Source organism: Ziziphus jujuba, chromosome 9, assembly GCF_031755915.1.
Source record: "Ziziphus jujuba cultivar Dongzao chromosome 9, ASM3175591v1".
Lineage (NCBI taxonomy): Eukaryota > Viridiplantae > Streptophyta > Magnoliopsida > Rosales > Rhamnaceae > Ziziphus > Ziziphus jujuba.
Genome location: NC_083387.1, coordinates 22,564,506 through 22,591,693, shown reverse-complemented (window position 1 = coordinate 22,591,693; position 27,188 = coordinate 22,564,506). Strand labels below are relative to the sequence as shown.

At 32.1% G+C, this 27,188-nt stretch overlaps 2 protein-coding genes across 2 annotated transcripts; one reads left to right on the top strand and one right to left on the bottom strand.

The window, feature by feature from the left end:
• Positions 1-5,812: 5,812 nt before the first annotated feature.
• LOC107427292 (aquaporin PIP2-7) lies at positions 5,813-7,485 on the top strand. Its single transcript, XM_016037672.4, has 4 exons — positions 5,813-6,238; positions 6,348-6,643; positions 6,764-6,904; positions 7,085-7,485. Exons 1-4 carry the CDS (start codon positions 5,959-5,961, stop codon positions 7,202-7,204), a joined length of 837 nt encoding a protein of 278 aa, XP_015893158.1. The 5' UTR covers positions 5,813-5,958; the 3' UTR covers positions 7,205-7,485.
• A 3,238-nt stretch (positions 7,486-10,723) lies between these two features.
• On the bottom strand, positions 10,724-13,957 carry LOC107427285 (uncharacterized). Its single transcript, XM_016037666.4, has 6 exons — positions 13,801-13,957; positions 13,016-13,170; positions 12,232-12,431; positions 11,878-12,118; positions 11,215-11,351; positions 10,724-11,086 (listed from the first exon to the last, which is right to left on the bottom strand). Exons 2-6 carry the CDS (start codon positions 13,137-13,139, stop codon positions 10,859-10,861), a joined length of 930 nt encoding a protein of 309 aa, XP_015893152.1. The 5' UTR covers positions 13,140-13,170; positions 13,801-13,957; the 3' UTR covers positions 10,724-10,858.
• Between the last annotated feature and the right edge of the window lie 13,231 nt (positions 13,958-27,188).

Sequence of the window (27,188 nt, the reverse complement as noted above, 5' to 3'; positions counted from 1 at the left end):
GCTTCTTTGTGTGTGTGTGTGTGTGTGTGTGTTTTTTTTTTTTCCGGGTGTGGGTCCCACATCACATCTCTTGCATCACGACCACAATTTGCGAAATAACAGAAATATGACCGTTGGAAACTTGAAAACGGATCCAAAATTTTAAAAATAAAACCACGGACGGCACGCACTCCGTTTTAAATTTTTTTTTCCCTTCGACTTTGTTAACGGTTAAAAAGCGCAACCTCTGGAAACATCTACCCACCTTTGGCTACAAGACACGTTGCACTTATTCATTTCTTGATTTGACACTTCTACAACATTTATCTTCTTTTTGGGCTATATTGTATATAAAAAAAAAAAAAAAGCCCAATTTTTATTTTAGAACACTTTTATTAATTATTAAAAAAAATAAGTTTTAGAATCAAATTTGATCATGCGGACAAACAAATTATCATCACTAATTTGTTTACGAAAAAATAAAATTGCCATATTAATATTCTTTTCTTAACATTTTGATAATTACCAATCTATTAAGTTTGACATAAATTTAACCGGAAGTTATTTTAGTTTCAAAAATCAACAACTACCTTTTCGTTGATTTCAAATAATTATCATTTAGGTGGTATGCTGTTATATTCACTAGCTTTTTTGTGGAGTGTACGTTAATATTTTTCTAACAGCTGGTGGGATTAGGATGAAATAAGGACAAAATTCAGGGATGTTCATATAAATATCCTATGTTTATTTTAACATATAAATATATTAGAAATTTCTAATCTACTAATTTCATTGAAAAAAAAAATGACTAATTTCATGGATAATGGCTCAAATGATGATAACAAGTATTACATGTCTTATTTCTTAAGTATTAGAACTGTAAAAAATAAAGTTTATTTTGACTAGTATGTCAACTTTTCTAAATAGAAAGGTCAAAATAATGATTTATAACTTCTTGAAAATGTAATAACATATATATATATATATATATCCCTAATGATTAAATTTCCTTATAAATACTTTTTTAGGCATTATTATATCTTTATATATATATATATATATAAACCATTATTATTCAGCAGCATAATGATAGTTAATTTAGTAGCATAATAATAGTTAATTTTCTATCAAAAAGACCGAGACCAGCTAGTGATATGATTTTGACATTACATTTCTAGAAAATGCTGAAAATATAAGTTACAACAGAAATGAAATATTGACAAAACAATTTAATAATTAACACGTGCTGCAAAAAAAAAAATAGCGTTAAAAGAATATTCCAATATGATACAAGCTTTTTTTTTAAAAAAAAAATTATTACATTTTGGAACCAAAAAAAAAAAAAAAACGCAAAACAAAAAGGTAAGTTGCCAAATCCAACTTTTGAATTTGAAATTATGGTTCTATATCATTAAAGTGCATATAATTAAAGATAAATTTCCATAATTAAAAAAAGAAACAAAAAACCCATACATACGGAAGTGGTAGCTGGATGTGGGGTAGAGCGGGGGGTTCTGATAAGGATAAGGACAGCAGTGAGAGTATGACCCACTCACGTGCCTCAGCATTAAACCCTCATACTCTCCAACCTGGTCCCACGTCCATTTTTTATCATCAACTCCATCTTCTAATCAATTCTGCCAAATTGGACGGCTAAGATTTCCAGTCCGTATAGTGTTTTTCACCTGCCCCTCCTGTTTAACAAATACCCCACTATTTTATCCAAGCAAATTAAAATCAAAGTCACCATTTTCTTTCTTTATTTTTTTTATTTTGAAAAACATAATATTGTGGTCCATGTAAAACTGTATCGTATGCCAAAGATGCTAATATATAGATTAGTAAGGACTTAAACTTTAGGTAAGAGAGTTGAAGGTTAAAGTTCTATTATTTTCTAGGTCCACGGTTCAATTAATACTTAGAAACTATTATGGATTTATCATTCGGATATATCAACCTTTATTATTTTCATCAGTTTTATTTTATTTGTTTTCTTAAATGAGGCTTGAAACAAAAAAAAAAAAAAAAAGGAAAAAAAAAAGAAAAAGAAAAAATACCACGTGATTTTTGTTTTTATTTTTATTTTTGCCTTCTTTTGGGTCATCACCATTACTATTTTGATAAATATTTTGTTGTTATTGGTTTTTGTTAGGTTTGTTTTATAGTATTATCATATTCACCTAACTTGATCATTATTTAATGCTTGATCATTGTTATATTCTTCTTAACCACAGACAACTAACGGGAAAATTTGACCTCTTTCTTTATGGGGAATTCAAAAGACAATGAAAAATCAGACCTCAAACATCTTCTGTATTTTTATTTATTTATTTATTATTTTATTATTACTATTATTATTATTATGAGCAGGAAATCCTCTACCAAGATTGTTTTTTTCATTTAAAAAAAAAATACTTTATAATTTAACGATTGATTTGATATAGCCATAAGGGGTTATTTTAACCTTCCAATTGATGAAAACAGGGATGCCGCTCATGGTTTTCTTTTTCATTTTTGAATGGAATGCAAATATTTCAAGCAAGATATCAGCATTGAGGAATAATGTATGATGACATCAATGCCTTTTTGTTAACATTTTGTTGATAATTAAAATGCCTCCTGTATTTTAAATTGCGTTTCAATTTGATTCTTAAATTTTTTTACAAGTTACTTTTACCCATTGCTTTTTTTTTTCTTATCATATTTTTACGCGTAAGTATGATACAAAATAAACAAAATAATTTATGTTTTTATAATTTTTGACAAAATCGGCCAACTACTATCTGAATAAATTACCTATATACATTATAAGCTCGGTAAAAAAAAAAAAAAAACAGAGAATATGGACTATAAATTACTTCTTTCATCTTATAATTATTCCAAACTTTTTTACTATTTTTTAGAAGTATGAAAAAAAGAAGAAGTTATTTATGAATACTCATTGATTCGGATTATTTACCTAATAATTTTAAGTAGTAAAAAATTATACATAAAACTTAGCATAATTCTTTCTTTTTTTTTTAAATAAAAAAAAGGATTATAAGATTTCACCTCCAAACTATAACATATTCTTCATGTTGCTTCGTATGCTATAAAATTTCTCACATTGCCCTAAAAGTTTTTGTGTTACTTTAGTTAAATTAAATATTTTTAATGAAAAAAATTAATGAAATTAACTGTACAATGTAATTTTGTTTCGAAATAATTTTATTACATTATAATTTGCTTTAGTGTGTTTAGACAATTAATTTGGTCAAATCAATTACGGAAAATTGCATGACTAAACTAAAATGATAAAAAAACAATAATTTGTAGGTAAAGTGAAAAAAACATGAGGACAAGATGATAGATATAAATAATATATATATATATATATATATATTAACCGGATGGAGATGGTAATTTTTGGAAGGGAAACATGAGGGGCCAGGGTGTCCGAATTAAATGGAGATAAAAACAAAGGCAGCGAAGGGAAGATAAAGGAACAAAGCTCCCCATGTTTATTCATTTATTTATTTTGGTAAATTTTTGTTTGTTTTATATATATATATATATATATACAGTTTAAATTACTGGACCACCTAGTTTACTGTTATTATGTTTGATTATTAATGTGACAAAATACTGTACGAGAGCAAAAAACTAATGTGTACAAAAATTATTTATTTTTTTAAAAAAACTAGTATTATTTATATATTATATTACAAATTAATTGGTTGTTATTTAAAAGTTTAGTTTCTCATATTAAATTTTTAATATTAAAAATAAAATAAATGTTATAAATTAATATTAACGTATATGATTTTTTGATTGTATCATTACATAGCAGGCAATAAAGTAAATTAAATAGTCCATTAAATTATAATTATATACATATATATATATATATATGTGTATTTATATACATATTTGATAAGATAAGAAATTTATGAAGAAGAACTGTAAAAGATAACAATTTACAGCTATCAGCTGTCAGATTTGCATGATTTAACTTAGTTAACGAAAATTGTTGTTTTCATAGTCTTTTTACGAGTCGCTTATCAAATCAAAAATATATATATTGTCAATTCAAATAAGATCTTTAATATAAGCCTTTTTTTTTTTTTTAACTTTTGGTTTACATCAATATATAAAATTATATTTATTAATTATTAATTTCAATAAAATTAATTTTTTCTATATAGGATTTTAGTATGTTATTAAACTTATATTTGATTGTTTTAAAATTTTAAATATTAATTTTTCATGTAATCTAATGATTATTAAAAATAAATCTTGATTTAATAAAATAAAATAAATTTTATTTTAAAACTGTATATGTGAATATATATATATAAATATATGTAATCATTTATTGGTTTGAAGGTAAAAGAAATAGTGCCTTTTAAAGAGTAAGGACAACGAGGCAATGAATATAAGAGAGGCCAAACTAAAAGACATTCCTAACCATGATTAATAATAAAAACCATATCTTTTTGGTGGAAAATAAAAACCCTATTTAATAAGACAACGAGAATGAATGTTTGGGGGTGCTGATTTGGTCAAATGCGTAATTTGCCAAGCTCAAATTCTCTGTTATTAAGAGCATGCCACTCTCATTATTGCTTCATCTTGAATCAATGTAGGCTGAGACATGCCTCAATTTTAAACCCTTTTCAATGGAGGGGACCATTTTTTGTTTTGTTTTGTTTTCTCAAAAAAAAAAAAATTAAAAAAAATTGAATCCAATTTGTACTTTTTAAAAGTAACTCGAGATGTTCCTCATAAAATTCATCCAAAAAAAATAAATAAATGTTCCTCATAAATGTTGACAAAATTTTTTTAATTTGGTGTTGGGATTCAGATTCAGATTACATAGCATATATGTATATGTATAATTATATATCACCCACCATGAATTATAGCTCTGATAATTTACAATTCCGAACTAGTGGACTACATTATCAAAATTTAGATGTAAAGTGATTGTTAAATTTTGATATATTTATTTGTTAAAAAGAAAAAGGTTTGTCAAAAACTTTTATAACCACCCTAAGTTTCATCATTAGATTTGATATTTATGTAAAGCATGGATCAAATTGATAAGACTTGAATTAAGTTTTACTTTTAGGGTGATGGAAACGTTGAAGAAAAATAAATGAAGCTACTACTACATATTAGCCAATCAGCAATTTAGAATTAGATCATATCTCATCCTCGGTTTTATTATACGCAGCCTATCATTTATGACACAATAATTAAACAAATCTTCATAGCCAAAAAGAAGTAACAGTAAATAAATTAGTCCAAATTTTTTTGTTTTATTTATTATTCTTTTTTTTTTTTTTTTTTAAACTTCAACTGCCGGCGTTTGTTAAAAAAGTTCACGAAACCAGCCTGACAACCCTGCAGTTGCAGAGACATACATTTGTATCCAAAGGTCCTTAACCCTCCTTAAAATAAAAAAATAAAATAAAAGAAACCAAAAACAAACAAAAATAAAAACAGAGAAATAAAATAATAAGAAAAAGGAGAAAAAGCAGAGAGAAGGGTATAATTGGGAATTCGGAGAAGGAAAGAGACAATATGTAACCGTTGCAATGTAGGCGTGGGGCTTACAGTTGGATGCCAGGCTGACTATTCCGCCTCTGTACCCTACACTCTCCTCCCACACACGACCCCCACCATTGGGTCACTCTTACATGATTAGCCCTCACATGGTCTTGCTGTACCACTGGGTCCCCCAACCTGCTCTCTCTACCCTCTCTAAGGGGCTTATCTTTTGAAATTCCAAATATACCCTTGTCTGATCCATTAAATCCACAATTTCCTCTTTGCCCTCTTTCCTACCCTGTTCTTAAAATAAAAGCACACCACCTTAACCTCATTTGCAAAACTCGCTACACACAAGAAAAAACACTCCAAAAGCTTAAACAGAAACAAGCTCTTCCTCTCTCCCTCTCTCGAGTGTTTGTTTTGTGAAAAAAAGTAAGAAAGAAAATGTCGAAGGAAGTACGCGAAGAAGGACAGACCCGAAAGGACTACGTAGATCCTCCACCAGCACCGCTTCTTGATTTTGCTGAGCTCAAGCTCTGGTCCTTCTACAGAGCTCTCATCGCCGAGTTCGTTGCGACGCTTCTCTTCCTCTACATCACCGTCGCTACCGTTATAGGCCACAAGAAACAAACCGGTCCTTGTGATGGGGTTGGTCTCCTGGGTATTGCTTGGGCTTTCGGTGGTATGATTTTCATCCTCGTCTACAGCACCGCCGGTATCTCTGGTAAAATTTCTAACAAATACTCGTTAAAGCTCTTGTAAATTCCTTCAAACCCTTTTGTACTTTTTTTTTTTTTTTAAGGCTGATGGGGTTAAATTTTTTTTTTTTTCAGGTGGTCATATTAACCCAGCAGTGACGTTCGGTTTGTTCTTGGCAAGGAAGGTTTCGCTGATTAGAGCACTGGCTTACATGATAGCTCAGACTTTGGGAGCCATTGCTGGAGTTGGGTTGGTGAAGGCCTTCATGAAGCACTCCTACAACTCTCTCGGTGGAGGTGCTAACTCTGTTGCTCATGGATACAACAAAGGTACCGCTTTGGGTGCTGAGATCATCGGAACTTTTGTCCTCGTCTACACCGTTTTCTCTGCCACCGACCCTAAGAGGAGCGCACGCGATTCCCACATCCCTGTATGTTCAATGAACCAAAAAAAAAAAAAAAAAAAATTCCAAACTTTTTAACATAAATTTTCTCTAAAATAATGAAAAATTATAAATGGGTTTTTTTTGTTTTTGATTTTTGGTTGACAGGTTTTGGCTCCATTGCCTATTGGGTTCGCTGTGTTCATTGTTCACCTGGCTACCATTCCTATCACTGGAACTGGAATCAACCCTGCTAGGAGTTTCGGTGCTGCTGTTATCTACAACAACGAGAAAGTCTGGGATGATCATGTAAGAAAATTTATTTATACTTTGTTTTTTTGGGGATAAATATTATGTTTATAGTTGGGATTGAATTGTTTGCCTTTGGTGGGTTAAATATATATATATATATATATATATATGTATATTTTATATTATGATATACGATGATGATGATATGATGGGATTGTGACGGATGGAAATTGGCAGTGGATCTTCTGGGTTGGACCATTCGTGGGAGCACTAGCAGCAGCTGCATACCACCAGTACATTCTAAGAGCTGCAGCCATCAAAGCTTTGGGATCCTTCCGTAGCAACCCCACCAACTAATCAACAAACAAACATCAGCTGAAAAAAATTGATCTCATCTTCCTTTTGGCTCTCCCGTGAAAAATTTGTCTTTGTTTGTTTTGTGTGCCTAGTAGAGAATGTTGATCATGAAGAAGAAGAAGAAAATGCAGAAAAAACCCCTGTTAATTTGTTTTTGATATCTTTTTTACTTTCTTCTTTTTGCCGTTCCTTCATTATAATTTAATCTTTTGTTTTTTAGCTTGTGGACCCACAGTGTATTTATTGTTCATGAGTAGTGGTGAAGTTTCTCGGTTTTTCAATCTTTTTCCATGATATGCGTGTTTTCCTCCTCCTTATTTCTGTATAAATCTTTTATAGCTTAAAAAGCCCAAAACAATGTTAGATTCTAAAGAGGGGCTAGTAAAATCAAGTGGATTGGTTTGGTGTAAGACCAACCTCTACAGTCAGCTAAAACTGGGTGGTTTAATGGCGTTGGTAGTAGTAGTAGCATTATGTTAACGTAAGAGGGATGTTGTAGAGATTTTAACGGTGAGGATTGAAGTTTGACGTTGTGATGAGATGTTTGATGGTGGTAATGATGGGCTTTGGATTCTCATAGGTGTACGACACGTGTCGTGATAAGGATACGTAGAAGATGGGTCCCCCCCCAACCCCAAGCTGGCTAGCATTTTGGGGTTTGGGATTGGGACTATTTCTTTTTATATTTATTTTTAACTTTGTGAAAAATACCATTCTGGAAAGTGAATTGAAAGCAGGAGGGTAATAGTGAGCAACCAATAAGGACCCAAAAGGGCCCCAAAAGTAGAAAAGGCAACCATGGGGGGAGAATTCCAGGAAGGAGCCTAGGTACCTTTTCCATTCATGATTTGCCACGTTTCACTGGTCATGGCAATCACATGGCACACACCCCTTGTAGGGTCCATTTTATCCCCAATTTATTTTTATTTTATTTAATTTGGGTTCAGGGGTTGTGGTCTCGTCTTTTCACAAATGAGTCATTCTAATAGAGAGGGAGAAAAAAAGAAAAAGAAAAGAAAGAGTGGTCCAGGATAAGTCAAAAAATCAGAAGTAGGGACAATTAAATGACCCAGAGACTGAGTTGGCCCTGACTCCTGAGCTCGTGAGAGAGAGAGAGAGAGAGTGTATTGCAATTTCTAGCAAAAGAGAATGCAATTCTGTCACCCAAAAGAAAAATATAATACTAATAATTAGTAATACGGAATAGAATCCTTTTTTTTTTTTTTTTTTTAAAGAAAAAAGTATCACTTAGAGGGCATATAGAATAAAAAGAAGGTTTTATTTTTTACCAACTTTTATGAGCTACAGGGAGGTTGGTTTCAGTATGTTTAAGCAAACATCATAATTATTGAAAAGTAAATGAATGGGGTGGGGGTTTCACAGCATTACTGTAAACACATTTTCATGTGCAGCTAAAATTTTAAAGCAAATTCGAAGTACGTGCTAATTAAATTGTCGCCTTAACTACTAATTCAATAATCATCACCAATAATTCACCAAAAAATAATCATCACCAATACTAACCAACAATATGCCCTCTCGAGTATATTAAACGACGAAAACGTACTCTTTGTCAACAAGAACTTTAGCTGGAAACATCCTTCCTAGTCCTACAGAGATAGCCTACTCGTTTCTTCCATTTTCTTAAAGGCTAAAAGGTGGTTATATTTAACTTCTTCCTCCACCTCTCAAGGAATGTATGTTTCTCGTAAATACATTCTACTTGTTATCATATTCATCAAACTAATCAATACATGATCATATTATATATTATTTATATGAAATAATACAATTTTATCTTTTGTAATTTTGTTCATAATTTGGATGCTAGACCTATCTTTTGTAATGTTGTTCATAATTTGTAATTTTCTTCCTCCACCTCTTCTTTTTTTTTTTTGGTTTTATAATAATATCATTATTCGAGTGCTATTTAAAAATTGGGAATCGATAATTTATAACATATACACGGTACACCATGTTTAGTAATATATCATATTGTACTTTTATAAGTTAGTTCATCAATTCAAAACTAAAGCAGTTAATTTGTAAAATCTGCGTCTCTGTTATATGGTACAATATAATATAAATATGGAACTAAAGATATGGTTGCATTTTGGTCCACAGTATTATAAATTACATATAGAACAACATATATACTTTTTTAAATAACAATTAAAACAACAAGAATTGTTCAGTTATTTAAAATATATGTATTTACAAACTAGAAGTAAAATTATTGATTTTAAGGTTAATTGTATTTTGGAGAAAAAAAAAAAGAAGAAGAAGATTAGTTGTAGTTTAATATATAGTTTGGAATAATTTTACTCTGGATTTTCAATTTTAGATTTGTTGATTAAAAGTGTCCAACGATTTTTTTCCACCTCGCTTATATTTAAATACAATCTGATTTAATTTGTTAAAAACAATTTAAACCTTTTAATTTAATAAATTTATATTTTCGTATCATCTCTTAAATAAACTTCATATTAACTACAATTTGTTAAGAAAATCTGATTGAATCAAAATACAATAAATTAAAATTTAAACATGTAAATTATTAGATTTTACATGTAAAAATTCAAAATAAAATTACCGCGAAACAGATATCGTATTACAATTAAGCCATGATTTCATTTAATAGGAAAATATATATATATATATATATATATAAAAGAGACATGAAACGAAAAATTGAAAGTGGAACAAGAGGATGGGTCAGGGTCAAGGACATGGCACATCCTTTTTGCACGTAAAAGCAGATGCCCAACTGGCAAAGCATACGAGAAACAAGCCCGACATTTAGGAGCACACTTTTTTTAACTACACCATCTTCTTTTCACTAAACGGCTGTATTGGGGGGCCATTTCCCTTTGCGCTACCACAATTATTTTATTTTTTATTTTTTTATTTTTTTGGTGAATGAATACCACAATTTTTTTCAACTACCAGATAATTTTTTTTTTTTTTACTATAACTTATATAATATTTAAACATACAAAAAACTTACTTGAGAAGTATCTCCTTTTAAACTAAAAATCTATCTTTAAAATTTATCCAGAAATGTTTTCTGTAGTTTTACTCGACAAGAACACAAAATAGAATCAACCGACAGTCTCATCTTCCCAAGTACATATTTTATCCAAATAATTACCAACAGCTTCCAAAACAGTCCCGTTTGATTTTTATAGATATGGCATGAGAAGGACATAAAGTGGCTTGCACTGAATTATACAAAGTTTCTTCACGTCAAAGGGTAAATTGGAATATGTCTAATAAACTCAAATGGCGATTTGTGACTTTTATTATGAGATTTTATTCTGTTCCAACAACAAAGCCGGTGAAAAGCCTCTTGAGAAATCAGTACTGTGGAATTTCCAAAACTACTTGTTGGAGCAGATTTTAGAACATACCATTACCTGTAATACACGATTCTCTTGCAGCAGATGAATTCAAACATATAAAAGGCCATTCTACACAGCATGTGAATTCAAACATATAAAAGGCCATTCTACACTAGGATTCCAAAATTTATCATATCATAATTTTACCAAACATTACATCCACCAGAATCCAGTGATGGGAATTCTCCCTTTCTGACAGACAAAATCTTACAATTAGACAAAATGATACAAAGCACGATATAGTAATTGTACATCAGTCGGGCAATGCAGTACCACGCTCGAGATTGTTTTTGATCTCCAGTGTGTATTTACCGAAGGCTCGCTCAATCTTTTTGTTGAAATGCTCGTTTCGGTCATTGATCGAGTCAATATCCTTCTCTTCATGGAACTTCCTCCTCCTGCTAAATGAATTGCGTTTCTCCGCCTGGTCCTTCAGTTCCTTTACCATCTTCTCAATCTTATCCTCTGAGATCTTTGCAGCCTGTAAAACCAAATAAAGAACAGAAAAATTATGGCTTGGAGCTCCTGTTTTAAGACAAATCCGCCAAGAGAAAAAAAGTTCAACTGAGCAAAAAACAGAAAAAGAAAAAAAGGAAAAAAAAATAGTACCTTTCCATATTGAAGGCTTGAAGCTTCACGATAGAACTCTGGATCAGCTTCTTTCATCTTATTATAGTCTGCCAAGTCAATATCTATGTTCTTTGTCCGCTTTTTGTATGCATTATAGAGTGTTTTCTGATTGAAAACTGTTCAGAAACATAGCTTAGCTTTCAGTGTAAAATATTAACACACCATCCAAGAAATTTTCTATTTAAAATAAATTAGTTTATATACAAACAAGAATGAAGGCTATATTGTAGCCTGCAAACAATAGCTATAAAATTAACAATTATTTTATGAAGTAAAAGATCATTCTTAGTTGGGTAAAAAAATCTTTCTCCCATTCCCTAAAGCTCAACCGGCTAAGTCATCTTATTTCTAGGTCATAAGATTGAAAGTGGAAGTTTCCAAAACAATTCTTATCAAACATTCTTCCATGTTCTATGACTTTTACAAGAATTTCAGACTGCATGAAGAAATACTAAATATATCTTCAGATACATCATAATCACAGTATCAAATAACAATTTGATATGGATAGAGACATACCAAATACAGTTCAAGTGCACTATTAATCACGAAAAATATGTGTATGTCCATGTGCATGTGCATGTCTATGCACTTACGAATGTAATGCTAAACAAAGAGGAACGAGTAGAGCTTTGAACTCACCATCCCAGCCAAATGGGGCAGGATCTTTCTCCCATTTCTTATATTTTGCCTCTGCCGTCTCTTGGGTATCCAGCATATATGCATCTTTCATGTCCAAACCATTAGCATCTAGAAGTTTACCAATCTTTTTCTTCCGGTCTTCAAGCCATTTTTGTTTAGAAATGCCTCTTGACTCAGATGGAGCTTCCATTCTTTTCTTTTCAGCTGCAATATCAGTTTGATTGTCTTTTCTAGCTTTGTTCTACATCCACATAGACATAATCCATGTTAATAAATCAGAATTTTTAGAATTAGAAGGTTAATTTTTAAACCCAATCAAACAGAAATAATTCCTAAAGTTCCAAAGAAATTTACCATCTTCTGTCTCAATTCCCATAATTTTTTCTTCCTCCCAGTGAACTTTGTGACATCTCCTTCCCCATCTCCCTCTACAGGGTACTCATAATCATTATCAGTATGTTCTTCAACTTCTCGTCTTCCATCATCAAGATCTTTATCCTGATCAGCAGCTGCTAAGTTGGACTGTCCAAGGCCACCACTAGCTTCTGCAGCTTCTGATATAGGGTAAAAAAATGCGGTTAATTCTAGATTCAATCAAAAAAATACAGTTCAGTCTAGATTCAATAAAATTTTCTACCATTCAAATTCATATATGCCCGGAAAATTTCCTGTTAACCAGAGCAGATTCTATATTTAAAAGAACAAGAAAAATATCTACACTATTAACAAATTTAAGTCCCTGCTTGCTAATTAACTGGGGGATGAAGATAACTCTTTCAAAATTGCATAATGCTATGAAATCAATCCCTCAGGCTCAGACTAAGATGAAACCTCCTTAAGTACAAGATTTTGATACGCTCATCAGCATATGAGAAACAGATAAAGTGAAAATGATTTTGCATGACAAATTGGTTAAAAGGCTAGAACAAAAGGTAGGGGAAAAAAACAAGAAGCCCTACCCTAATCTCATCCCAAATCTTAAATGATAATATATGCACAAATGCATGAATTCGATAAAAAGGTAGTAAACAAAAATATGAAAGGAGAGACAGAACAATTAACATTCTAGCTAGGAGTAAGTATGAAAACTTCAAGCAATGCTAGAGAAAACAGAGTTACAAGAAAGATGAACAACAACCTGATTGCTTTGGGGCCATCCAAGCCTTCGCTTCAGCAATAATTCTGAAGCAGTAATCGCTGCATTCGTGGTATGGATTGGATGCATTTCTGCAATCTGGGTGCACCCTTCCTTCTTCAGACATGTTTTAGTACTAGTAATTAAACTTGTTCTACCTGAAAGAAACTCTACCCATTAAAACATAACAAAATTGAAAACTTTTTAAACCCATATAACATTAACTTCCATCTTCCTACAATCCAATCAAAAACATTAAATTTCACATTCGACTTCCACAATTTCCAATTCCTGAAAACATAAACCTTATACTAAACCCTATAATCCTCATGAAGGGAGAAAAAAAAAAAAAAATACTATCCAAATAAAACTTCATTCTTTCCTTTAACGATCACAGACTCATAATACATATTAACAAAAAGAGTCAAAATACTCCACAATAAAGACTTGGATGACAAGAAATCCAAAGGAAAATAAACAAATAAATAAACGAAAAGGAGTTCAAAGAGCTACAATTTCTGATGCTCGCTAAGCACGATTAAAATCAAAATTTTATGGGTCAAACTGATAATTCTTAATTTTTATTTCACTAAATAAGTGAAAAAAAAAAAAACATCTAAGCAATCAATTTCCCTTCTAACGTCCTCTGTTTCTCACCAATTTTTGGGCAAAACAAAAAAAAAAAAAAGAAAAATTCAACTGAGAATCAAATAATAAAAGAGCACAGCGAATAAAATCTTAAGAAAGAAAAAGCAAAATGAAGAATTGCGAAGACGAGAGAGACGAACCTTTGCAGAAAATATCCTTGCTTCAATGGCAGTACTCTCTCTCCGTACAGATTTTAGGGCTTTTATTTTGCGACGACGATAGGGACGAGATAGGGCAGAAAACAAAAATTTGAGGTAATAGAAACACCGTCAAAGAAACTCAGAATCTTATAATAATTTTATTTTTATTTATTTATTTTTTAAAAGCATCTAATAATTAAAATAGTAAAAACAGAGCAATAAATTAATTGTTACTAAAATACATAAAAAAAAATTATCCTTAAAATAAATCAATTAAAATACTAAATATTTTCTGAAGGCATATTTGATCAGTATATATATATTTTTTTTGAGTGTCTAATGTGTAATAAATATAAATTTGTTCATTACTTTTGATTTTAAAAAATACAAACAATGCAACTCAACCAAAATTAATAATAATAATAAATACACACATCAACAGAATATTATATTATACAGAATTAATTTTATTCTTTTATTAAAATATGTCAAAATTAAAATGAACAATTTTTTAATTTTGAATTAATTTTATTGTTTTATTAAAATGTTTCAAAAGTAAAATAAACCATTTTCTAATTTTTAACAGGTTTATTTTTCTTTAGAATGAAAATTCTATTCATATATGCAAAATATAATATATTACCATTTTAGACATCTTAGAATATTGGAGTTACGTGGGATTCACTAATTTTGTAGTTTTTAACTACAATGCTCATTTATTTCAAAAAAAAATAAAAAAATAAAAAATAGAAAGCTCTATGTCAATCAAAAAAAAAAAAAAATTCTATAATTTCTTAAGCAGTAGCAATCTTTTTTTTTAAAAAAAAAAAGAAAAAGAAAAAAAAAGTTAAAACTTTTAAACGGTATCATGTCAACCGCTCATATATTCTTTAGTGTCCAAACACTAAAAAAGAGGCAGAAGTGGTAAAAAGAAGCAATGAAACAGCAAAATTAAACTACAAAATTTGTATTCTCATTACTGAGTTTTCGTTTGGTGCTTCACAAGACCAAATCCATTTAATTTATGGATATGGTTTTATGGACTTGATAGCGTTACGTTAACAGTCTCCTTCAGAATATCAGAAGCATTCAGTTGAAGCTTCTCCAGATGTGCTTTGCTTGCAACTTGCTTCTCTTTCAAAGCCAAATCCTCCATCTGAGATTCGAGTTGTTTCCTTTAGTGTGCCATTGCTCCTTCGATGGTTCTTTTTGTTTGGTTAAGTAACATACTTATTTCTACTATCACGGGATAAAAAGGTGGATGCTACATTCAATTAAGTTCAGCCCACATTAGTTTAGCTTCACAAGTATTCTTTTTCAATATATATATATATATATATATATTTTTTTTTTTTTAATTTAAATTAAGGTGTTTCCTTTATATTTTTCCACCGTCTTTTCTTCATCTCCACATGAAATAGCTATTTCCATCGTCTTTGCTGCATCCCTATTGATTTGTTTTACAAACCAAAAAATTTATTATTGTTCAACAAAAATAATAAATGGTAGTATAACCTCTCTAATGCTGCTGGTCATAAGGTTTTGTGACTTACCTTAACAACACAACAGTTAATCAAACTCAACAGGAATGCACAATAAGGTTACACCCTGCTGCTTATTGGACATAAAATGGTAGTGGACGAAACAATTTTAACATTCCAACTAGGCTTAATTATGAAAACTTCAAGGAATACAAGATATATATATATATATATATATAAAAGAAAGATTGATAGCATAAGGAATTAGTTTGTTAAGACAAGTTCATATTGTTGTTACATCTTGACAAGTAGATACGCACTATCATGTAGATAAGCATTTACTGTCATCTTCTTGTTAGTTAGTTTTTCTATAATCATCGTGTAGCTCTCATCCCTGTATATATAGTACTGTGTATCACAGATGAATATATCATACAATTATTCTATTTTTCATTCTTTCATGGTATCAAAGCCATCAAAATCACCAAACATATTCAATTAGTTCTTTCTTCATCCAAGCTTCCTTCACTTAGTGAAGTAATGCTACCAAATTATAATTTTCCTCGCCAAATGCAAAATAATAATTATGTTCTTTGGAACACACAGATGCTGCCTGCAGTTATAGGAAGCAACCTTGAAGGGTTTATCATAGGTGCTATCAAAGAACCACCCATGGAGATGCTAGCCAAGGAAGGCAGCAGCATTGGAGTCCAAATCAATCCAGATTACTTACTATGGAGGCGTCTAGACTTAGCTCTCTTAGGATGGATGCTGTCCTCAATTTCTAGAGAGGTAATCATACAAATTACTAAACCTCAACCAACTCTTCAACTTCGGGATTCTCTTGCAAATATTTTTGGAAGTCAATCCTGGGCACAATTGATGCAACTAAAGCTTCATTTGCAATCCACAAAGAAAGGAGGATTCACCTTGAATGCTTACTTTGCAAATATGAAAGAGATTTTAGACAATATGTCTATGGCAGGACACACGGTTAGTAATAATGACTTTGTGATGTATTTACTTAAGGTTTACCAATTAAATATGCTGTTGTGATAGCAAACATAGATTCAAGCCGTGAATCTATTAAGATAGAAGAGGTTCAAGCACTGCACGTAGGTCAAGAAATCAAGATTCAACAAAATACTATGGATGTAACACTAGCTAATATTGCATACCAAAGCAAGAAAGATCAATCCCCACAGAACAAAAGAAACTGGACAGAAAATAGTGGTGGTCGTGGCGGAGGAATTACAGATCGTGGAGGCTTTGGTGGTAAGGTCGAGGTTGTGGATCTGGTAATTTTTCAGGAGGGAATCATGTTATTTGCCAGTTGTATGGCCCGCGTAGACATGTAGCCTCAAAAGTGTTGGAATAGGTTTGACAAAGATTTCCAACCTAATACCAGTACATTTAATTATAATTTTGTCTATTATTCCTCTTCTAATATTTCAGCCAATCCTGAAGGGCTATTAAATAGTGGGGCAACTAACTATGTGATGGCAGATCAATCCAACATTCATAAAAAATCAGACTATGGCGGTTCAGAGAAATTGGTTGTTGGAAATGGAAAAGGTTTGCGCATTATTAGTACTAGTTCAACTTTTTTAAAATCATTGACTAATATTTTGTTGAAAGATATTCTACATGTTCCTAAAATTAAAAAGAATTTATTAAGTATTGCATGGTTAACTACCGATAACAATGCAATTGTAGAATTTGACTCTCCTTTTGTTTTTGTTAAAGATCAGATTACGAAGAAGTTGCTATTGCAACGGATACTTAAAGATGGATTATATCAAGTTGTCCTTCTTGAATTCAATAAGCCCAGTTCGGCATCTCTAGCTATGTTAGGAAGTAGTGTTAAAAATTAATGTTTCTCTTCATCTTTATCTGAGAATAAAAATGGTATTATCGCTTAGGACATCCATCTTCATCGATTATTAAAATTATTGCATCTCAGTGTAACTTTTCTCTTTCTCCAATAATAAAAATGAATTTTGTTCCTCATGCCAACTAGGAAAATCACATCATTTATTTGCACCCTTATCAACTTCAAAAAGTATTGCTTCTCTTGATCTAATCTTTTTTGATGTATAGGGCCCACCGCCTAAATTATCAAATGAAGGTTATAGATATTATGTAATTTTTGAGGATGACTTTTCACCTTTGTTTTTAGATTTATCTCGTGAAATTAAAGTATAAAGTTTCTAAAAATATTTTTACAATTTAAAAAATTGACGGAAAATATTTTTCAGACTTCAAAAAAAAGTTTTCAATCTAATTGGAGTGGTGAATATAAACCATTACAAATTTTACTTTCTAATTTTGGAATAATGTTTCAACACTTTTGTCCACACACTCATAATCAAGTTGGTAAAGTGGAAAGAAAACATCGTTACATAATTGAAATCGCTCTCTCTCTAATGGCACATAGTAAAATACCGCAATCATATTAGTGGAATGCAATTTTTACTGCTACTTTTTTAATAAATAGAATGCCAACGAAAGTATTAAATTTTAAATCATCATATGAGATAATTTTTAAAAAATCTTTTGATTTTTCTTTTTTTAGAATTTTTTGTTGTGAATGTTATCATTTTATTAAACCTTATTATTAAAATAAAAAAATTTCTTTTCATTTTGGGAAAATATATATTAGTCCTAATATAATTTTTAATGAAAATTCCTTTCCTTATGGTGATTCCAACACCGGGGTCCATACCATTCCTTCTAATTCTATTTTTCCTCCTCTTAGAATGTCCTTGCAAGAGAACACTTCTAAGCCACTTTTAAATACATCATGTGATGCAACTTCTTCTCCATATCAACATAACCCACAATGGGATAATCTTTCTACACTTCAGTTCTCGGATAGTCATGATCCACCACTTCTGTGGATCATATTAGCCCTCATCGTGCAACAACATCATCATCTGGCCGGTCCTCCTTAAGATAAACAATTCCTTCGACTCGTATATCAACTTTTCCAAAGAACTCAGATTCTCTAGAACGTTAGTCACTTGTCCCACCAATCTCTTCGCAAGCTTTTGACAAGCCTCCCATTGAAACAATGTCAATCCATCCCATGGTGATGGTCAAAATCTAGTATATCTAAAACGAAAGCTTTTCTATGCTTCAATGACAGCTATAAAGATATAGAACCTGTCTTGGTCTCTTAAGCTCTCACTGCACCTCATTGGAAGTCTGCTATGCAAGGAGAACTTGATGCTCTTTCCAGAAATAAGACTTGGACGTTAGTTTCTTTTCCTCCTCAAATGCATGTTCTTGGTAACAAATGGGTTCAAGATAAAGCGACGTTCAGATGGGTCCATCCAAAAGTATAGAGCCAGACTTGTGGCTAAGGGATTTCACCAAATAGCTGGGATAGATTATATGGACACACGTAGTCTGGAAATAAAGCCCTCTACCATTCGACTTGTTCTATCTATTGCGGTTTTGAAAGACTGGCAACAGATAGATATTAACAATGTCTTTCTTAATGGTGTTCTTCATCAGACAGTTTATATGAGACAATCTGATGGATTCAAAGATCCTTCAAAACTGGACCATGTTTGCAAGCTTCACAAGGTTTTATATGGATTAAAACTGTTAGAGTTTGGGCCTAAAAAGTGTAAATGATTTGGGTCTTAAAGGTTTTGGGCTTTGTTTTATTCCCTACCGTTAGTTTTGATAAAACAATATTTATTTGAATAAATAAATCAAATAATATTTTGCTATGGGTTGAGAGTTTTATGAGAGAAATAACTCTTTGTTGAGAGTTTGGAGATTACACCTACCATTTCAACGGTTTTTCAATTTTTGAGAAAAACATAGAAAAAGAAATATAGAAAAATTGGGTTTTTTGTGAGATACGTGAAACACTAGAGAGAAAAATATTGAATGTGGTAAAGCAAAAATACATTGATAGTTCGAAGAGAAAAATTTTGGAAGTGCTAGATCTGAAAGCTTTTGCAGTCGTTTTATCCTGGGAAACGTTAGTCACAAAACTTCTGCACCAGTGGGTGAAAACATCTTAAGGACACTGTGGTATCACATAGACCTCGGTCAATTTTGTAGAAAGCAGATCAATTACAAAGACCTACAGGTTCTAATATGTTTTAATTATTTTTATGTAATTATTATTTATTTTATATTATTTTTCCACATGTATTTATATATATATATATATATATATACATACATTTTCCCAACAATTTTAAGACATTTTCCGTTAATATATATAGATATATGTGGAAATATACTTTATTTTGATCTGTGTAATTTTGAGATTGGAAAATTTTCCTTACCCGAGGTTGTGTTGATTGATTATTTGAATAATTTATGTTTAATAAAAAATGCTTTAATAAAAAAGATACATGCCGTAATTTTATTTGTATGTATATGTGATTTATGTGATCATGTATATATTTTATTTTTAGGTTTGATTGTTTCGGCTAAAAAGAAAAAAATAAATTAATTTTAAATCAAAAAACCTGTGTATAACAGTGTAGATGGGCTTAATTTTTTTATTTTATTTATTTTTATGTTTTGTTTAATTGGTGTATTATGCCATGCTTTAATCTTTGGTGTTTACTTTTTAATATATGATCATGGTTCTACATTATTTGTATGATTTGCGTATGAAAAAAAAAATTTATATATTTTGTTTGACCGTTAGGTTTAAGAATTTATGGGTAATTATTAAATTTTGTTCTAAATCAAAAATTTTTCCAAAAATTGAATTGCCCATTAATTTCTAAACTTTTTGGTGTATTTCCGGCCTTTTTTGGTTGCCGGAACAATGGAATTTGGATGGAAATTTGAACTGGATCAGAAAAACCCATTACCAGGAAAACGGATCGAGAAAACCTTGCTAAAGGTTGAAGACGGGTCAGAAACAGGTTATTGGGTTGAAAAATGGGTATGGGCCGATTTTGGGTGACATGGGCCTGATTTTAAAATTTTATTACACCTGGCCCAGTTTCAAAGCCCAGCCCATGGTTAGAACAGACTACTATTCAGTCTAAGATCCATGCCCAAGAAAAACGGCCCAATTGCAAAATGGACTCGCCACATGTCGCGATGAGAGAATGCCACATGTCAAGATGAAGCACTGAAAAATGATGCACAATGGCAAGGCGATGTGGCGCATAGTCACGAAGCCACATGTCGACCAGTCGTTAAGCCACGTGTTGCGCATTGAGTGGAGACACATGTCAACCTGTTACAGGTGACACGTGCCAGTTTCTGCAAAGCGCCACATGTCAACCTGATATAGGTGACACGTGTCAGTTTCTACGGTGACATGTGTCGGACAGCAGTGATAAGTGGCATTCCACGTGGCAACACCACGTCAGCCATGGATCCACGTGGCAGTACCACATCAACGATGTGATGATGTGGCCGCGTGCCACGTTAGTGATGTGATGATGTGGCAGCGTGCCACGTGAGCGGGTGATGATGTGGCGGTTACCACATCAACCTTGGTGCCACGTGGTAGCATACCATGTCAGCACAATGACACGTGAACAATGATTTTTGAGTGTGTATAATATTTTTTTTTTTTTTTTTTTGTATACAAAAGTCCTAAAAATCGCATTTTTTGTGTTTTCCTGTTTGAAATTACTTATAATTAGTTTGTTGAGATAGAAAATAATAACTAATTGATTTCTGTTTTGTGATTGTACATAAATAGTAAATGGAGACAATAGGATTGTGCCCACTTAGACTTCCATGATTTAGATGCTTCTTTCTGCTAGTCATGCAAAGAAACTTGAGAAGTTTAATAGAGCAAACTTCTAGAGGTGGCAGTAGAAGATGCTATTTTACTTGACCACCCTGGGATTTACAAAGTATTTAACTGAAGATGCGCCACTCAGTAATGAAGAGAATGATAGGGAGACACTCATGGGGTGGATGCATGAAATAATTCCCATTACTTACGTCGAAATTATGTCCTGAATGGCCTTTCTGATGCCCTGTACGGAGTATACTGTGGGACGAAGTTAGTTAAGGAGCTGTGGAAAATACTGGATTGGAAATACAAGACTGAGAATGTGGGTTCGGGAAAGTTTATTATAGGCTGATTCTTAGACTCCATGATGGTGAATGCAAAGACATTAATGAATCAAGTACATGAGTTGCAAGTGCTGATTCAAGAAATGCTTGCTGAAGGGGTGATCATGAATGAAACCTTACAAGTGGCTTGCATGATTGAGAAGCTACTTCCAAGTTAAAGTGACTTCAGGAATTATCTGAAGCACAAAAGAAGGGAGATGGATATGGAGGCTCTTATCAGTAAGCTTCGCATTGAAGATAACAACAGAAAGTCTGATAAAAGAGCTTTAAAGGCCGTGTTGAAGGATAATGTTGTGGAGCATAGTCAGAGCTTCAAAAATAAGAAGAAAATTGGAAAAGCTTCCAAGTTGGGGCCTAAAGGAGGAATCTCCAAGAATGCCAAGTTTCAAGGTAGGTGCTTTAACTGTGATAAGATGGGTCACAGAGCTACAGAATCCAGGCTGCCAAAGAGAAAGAGGAACCAGGCACAGGTGATGGAGGACATCACTCGAGAGGTTGATGACATTAACTTGGTATTATCTAATCCTAGAGAGTGGTGGGTAGATATTAGTGCGAACCGCCATGTTCAGATAGGAGCATGTTCACTTCCTTCGAACCAAAGAAGAATGGGGAGAAGTTATTCATGGGTAACTACGCTACCGCAGAAATCTAAGGTAAGGGCAAAGTAATCTTGAAGAATCTGATATCTGGATCGCTGCTGATCAAACATAGTTTTCGTTTAGTATTTAAGTTAGATAAGGTTATTTTGTCCAAATTTAGGATGTTTGTGGAAAAGGGTTATGTAGTCGATGGTTTATTTAAACTCAATATAATAACCGTAAAGCCTAAAGAAATGAATAAAGCTAGTAGTTTTTCTATTTACTTGTTTGAGTCTTCCATTCTGTGGCATGGTCTACTAGAACATGTTAATTTTAATTCTCTGTAGAGGTTAATTAACTTAAATCATATTCCCATGTTTGAAATTGATTCCAACAATTAGCGTGAAACTTATGTGGAAGCAAAATCAATGAGGTATTCATATCAAACAATTGATAGAAATAAAGAACCTTTGGATTTAATACATAGTGATGTATGTGATTTAAAATTCGCACCGACTAGAGGTGGTTATAAGTATTTTATCACCTTTATTGATGATAGCACGAAATATTACTATGTATACTTACTTAAGAATAAGGATGAGGCTACAGAGAAATTTATTCTCTATAAAACAGAAGTTGAGAATCAACTCAATAGGAAAGTTAAAGTGATTAGATGTGATCGTGGTGGAGATTATGTAACTCCACTTGGAGAGTATTGTGCTCAACATGGCATAATACATGAAGTTACTCCACCATATTCGCCACAATCAAACGATATGGCTGAACGGAAAAATAGAACTTTGAAAGAAATGATGAATGCAATGCTGATAAGTTCTGGAGTACCTCAGAACTTGTGGAGGGAAGCCATTTTATCGGCAAATGACCTTTTAAATAAGATGCCCAGGAAATATCAGGTAAAGACACCCTATGAGCTATGGAAGAAAAAACAACATTCCTACAAATATTTACGAGTGTGGGGTATCTAGCCAAAGTAGTGGTACCTACACCTAAAAAGGTGAAGATAGGTCCCAAAACTGTTGATTGCATTTTCATAGGATATGCATAGAATAGTAGTGCATATCGGTTTCTTGTGTATAGATAAGAAATTTTTTATATTCACAAGAACACAATAATGAAATCGAGAAATGCATCATTTTTCGAACATATTTTTCCGTATAAAGTGGGACAAGAACTGAGTTCGTTTAAACGAGCTTACGATGCTATTAGTAATGATGGTAATGATAGTGATCGAGAACAAGAGAATGAAGATGAACTGAAAATGAAGATGATAGTGAAGATGAACAAGAGAATGAAGATCTTCCTTCAGGTTGTAAACCTTTGGGTTACAAATGGATCTTTAAAAAAAAGATGAAAGCAGATGGAACAATAGATAAATACAAGGTAAGAATTATAATCAAGGGATACAAGCAAAAAGAAGGCCTTGATTATTTTGACACATATTCTCCCGTAACGAGGATAAATTTCATAACGATGGTACTAGCGATTGCTGCATTGCGGGATCTAGAAGTATATCAAATAGATGTAAAAACAGCCTTTTTGAATGGAGATTTCGATGAAGAGATCTACATGGAGCAACCTGAGGGTTTCACCACTCCAGGACAAGAAAAGAAAGTCTATAAATTGGTAAAGTAGTTATATGGACTTAAACAAGCTCCAAAGCAATGGCATCAAAAATTTGATAATGCCATGCTAAAAGATGGATTTAAAATAAATGAATGTGACAAATGTATCTATGTAAAAGATACATAGAATGGATATGTCATTCTATATTTGTATGTAAATGACATACTCATAGTAGGTAGTGACGACGATATGATCCGAACTACAAAAACCATGTTAAATTTCAAATTTGACATGAAAAATATGGGGCTTGCTGATGTGATTTTAGGTATGAAAATCATGAGGACTTCGAATAGAATCATTCTTAGTCAGACTCATTATGTAGGTAAAATACTGGCTAAATTTATTAATAATGATACTAATATAGCCAGAACACCCATAGATTTGAGTTTACACTTATCCAAAAATAAAGGAGAAAATATATCTCAAGTGGAATACACTAGAGTGATTGGAAGTCTGATGTACTTGATGAGTTGTACCAGACCAGACTTAGCCTATGCAATAAGTAGATTAAGTAGATACACGAGTAATCCAAATGAAGATCATTGGAAATGAAACATTAGAGTACTAAGGTACTTATGATATACTCGTGAATACGGACTGCATTATACAAGATATCCTGTTGTATTAGAAGGATACAGTGATGCTAATTGGATATCAGATATCAATGGTTCAAAATCCACTAGTGGTTATGTGTTCACATTAGCTGGTACAGCCATAACATGGAAATCTTCAAAATAAACTGTGATAGCTCGATCCACGATAGAATCTGAGTTTATCACATTAGATAAATGTGGTGAAGAGGCAGAATGGCTACGCCAATTTTTAGAGGACATTAACCTGTGCCAGCAATAAGTTTACATTGTGATAGTCAATCTGCGATTGACAGGGCACAAAATATTATATATAGTGGAAAGTCTAGACACATTCTTCGTACACACAATTTCATTAGACAGTTAATCTCAACTGGAGTTATCTCAATAGATTATGTAAAGTCGAAAGATAACATTGCGGATTTGCTAATTAAAGAGTTAAATAGAGAACTAGTTGAGAAGTCGTCGAAGGGAATGGGATTGAAGCTCGTGAATAAAGTCAATACGATGCAAACCCAATCTAGTCGAATGGAGATTCTAAGATCTAGGTTTAATGGGACAACGCAATTGTTAAAGATTGGTATGGATCACTGTGGGGGTTAATCTTCTACCAATTCCTATAATGAAACAGTGATAGAAAGAGGTTGAGCATAGAGTATGCTTTTAATGATTCTTATAAGTGTATGTTTGGTAATCTATGCATAGTCATGCTGATTACATTAGAAATAGGAATCACGTATGTGAGAGAGAAGAGTGGCCATTTCAAAGGAGAATTGTTTAGGGTGCAATTCTTTAGAAACTCTCACAGAACCAGAGAGGTGTTCAGAGCCAAAATAAACACAACAGTAAGAACTGAAGTGTACCAGGAAGGAATTATGTGTGGGCTATGTTGTCATTTATACAAAAGATGAAATGGTTCAAAGATATCACATCTACCATAAGTCAGTAAAGAAGATGTAGTCTCAGAAGGGAAGGTTCAAAAAGTAACATCTACCTATCTAATGCAGGTTCCAACTGCAGAGCTTTACCACCAGAGTCATGCTTTATTTTAGAAATCAAATCATTCATGTGGGGGATTGTTAAAGTTTGGGACTAAAAAGTGTGAATGATTTGGGCCTTGGCTTTGTTTTATTTCCTACCGTTTGTTTTGATAAAACAATATTTATTTGAATAAATAAATCAAATAATATTTTGATAGTGAGTTGAGAGTTTTACGGAAGAAATAACTCTTTGTTGAGAGTTTGGAGGTGACAGTACCAGTTTTTGAGAAAAACATAGAAAAATAAATACAGAAAAATTGGATTTTTTGAGAGATACGTGAAACATCAGAGAGAAAAATATTGACTATGGTAAAGCAAAGATACACTGATAGTTCGAAGAGAAAAGCTTTCGAGGTGCTACATCCGAAAACTTTTGCAGCCGTTGTATCCTAAGATATGTTCATCACAAAACTCTTGCAATGGTGGCTGAAAACGTCTTAAGGACACTGTGATACTACACAGGCCTCGGTCAATTTTATAGAAAGCAGATCAATTACAAAGACCTATAGGTTCTAGTATATTTTAATTATTTTTATGTAATTTTTATTTATTTTATATTATTTTTCCACATGTATTTATATATATATATATATATACATACATTTTTCCCAACAAAAACAAGCACCCCATGCTTGGTTTGATCAATTGAAATCAACACTGCTTCAATGGGGTTTATCGAATTCTACAATGGACTCTTCTCTTTTCACACTATACAGTAAAGCTGGTTTTATTTGGATGCTAATCTATGTCGATGATATATTGGTGACAGGTACTTCTTTCTCATTTATTGACAAATTCATTCACCAGCTCCACAAGAGATTTTCTTTAAAAGATGACCCACTTTCCTTTAGAAGTCATTCGAAACAAAGATGGTCTTCATTTATCTCAAACCAAATATTTGAATGATCTCTTATATAAAACAGAGATGAATGAATACAGTACGAGTCCCACTCATGCAAGTACCAGGGTACAACTAAAACTATTGGATCACCCTTTCATAATGTCTTCCTGTATTGTAGCACCATTAGTGCTTTATAATACATTACTGTTACAAGATCGCTAAGCCAATATATGCATGCACCCACTGACTTACATTGGGCAGCTTGTAAATGTATACTTAGGTACTTGAACGGAACACATCATCATGGGCTTCAATTGAAAATATCCTCTCTTCGCTTGATTCACTATCTGTTTATATTGATGCTAACTGGGCTGCAGATGTTGATGACTATCGCTCCATAAGCAGCTATTGTGTTTATTGTAGTTACAACCTTATATATTGGTCCTCCAAGAAGAAATAGGTGTTTGCCAGATCGAGTACCGAGTCAGAACACAGATCACTTGCAAATGGGGCAGCAGAAGTAACGTGGATCCAATTATTGTTAAAAGAGCTGAAGATATTCATTCCAAGACCTCCAATTTGACTGGAGAACAAAACAACATCTGATATTCTCTCTCCCTCTCCTCCGCTTTCCTCTCTTCCTTCTTTTATGTTTCTTCGATATTGAGCTTATTTATATTCATTTCTTACTTTTATCTCTCACATAAAGCTTTTTTTTATTTCTTGGTCACTTTAGTTTTGTTTTCTTTTTTTTTTTTTTCTTTTTCTTTTTCTAAGAATCGACAAGGCTTGATGATTTTCTCTAATTACCAACATATTTCTTTCTCTTTTCTCATTAATTTATTTCTTACCTTGGTGTCTGAATTGATGTTATTTTGTTTGAACAGGATTATTCTTAAAAAGAATGGTCAATAATATTAAAAAGAATTTGGGTTGAGTCTGAATGGTCAATAAACTTAAGAATGGTGAATAATAGAATGTTATTCCTATTCCTAATCATTACTTTTTAATATTATTGTTGTTTAATTTATTATTGACGATACTTCTCTAAAATCATTTCTGCAATTTTGAATATGCATATCTTTTGCATTTCTATTATTTTTGTTAAAGATTTGATACTTGATTTTGACGAG

Excerpts from the sequence above, each read along its gene's own strand:
- LOC107427292 (XM_016037672.4), top strand. The coding sequence starts at position 5,959 with ATGTCGAAGGAAGTACGCGAAGAAGGACAGACCCGAAAGGACTACGTA. Across the intron at positions 6,644-6,763 it reads CACGCGATTCCCACATCCCT|GTTTTGGCTCCATTGCCTAT; the intron begins GTATGTTCAATG and ends TTTGGTTGACAG. Across the intron at positions 6,905-7,084 it reads AGAAAGTCTGGGATGATCAT|TGGATCTTCTGGGTTGGACC; the intron begins GTAAGAAAATTT and ends GGAAATTGGCAG.
- LOC107427285 (XM_016037666.4), bottom strand. The coding sequence starts at position 13,139 with ATGTCTGAAGAAGGAAGGGTGCACCCAGATTGCAGAAATGCATCCAAT. Across the intron at positions 11,352-11,877 it reads TGCCCCATTTGGCTGGGATG|TTTTCAATCAGAAAACACTC; the intron begins GTGAGTTCAAAG and ends GTTTCTGAACAG. Across the intron at positions 11,087-11,214 it reads CAAGCCTTCAATATGGAAAG|GCTGCAAAGATCTCAGAGGA; the intron begins GTACTATTTTTT and ends TTGGTTTTACAG.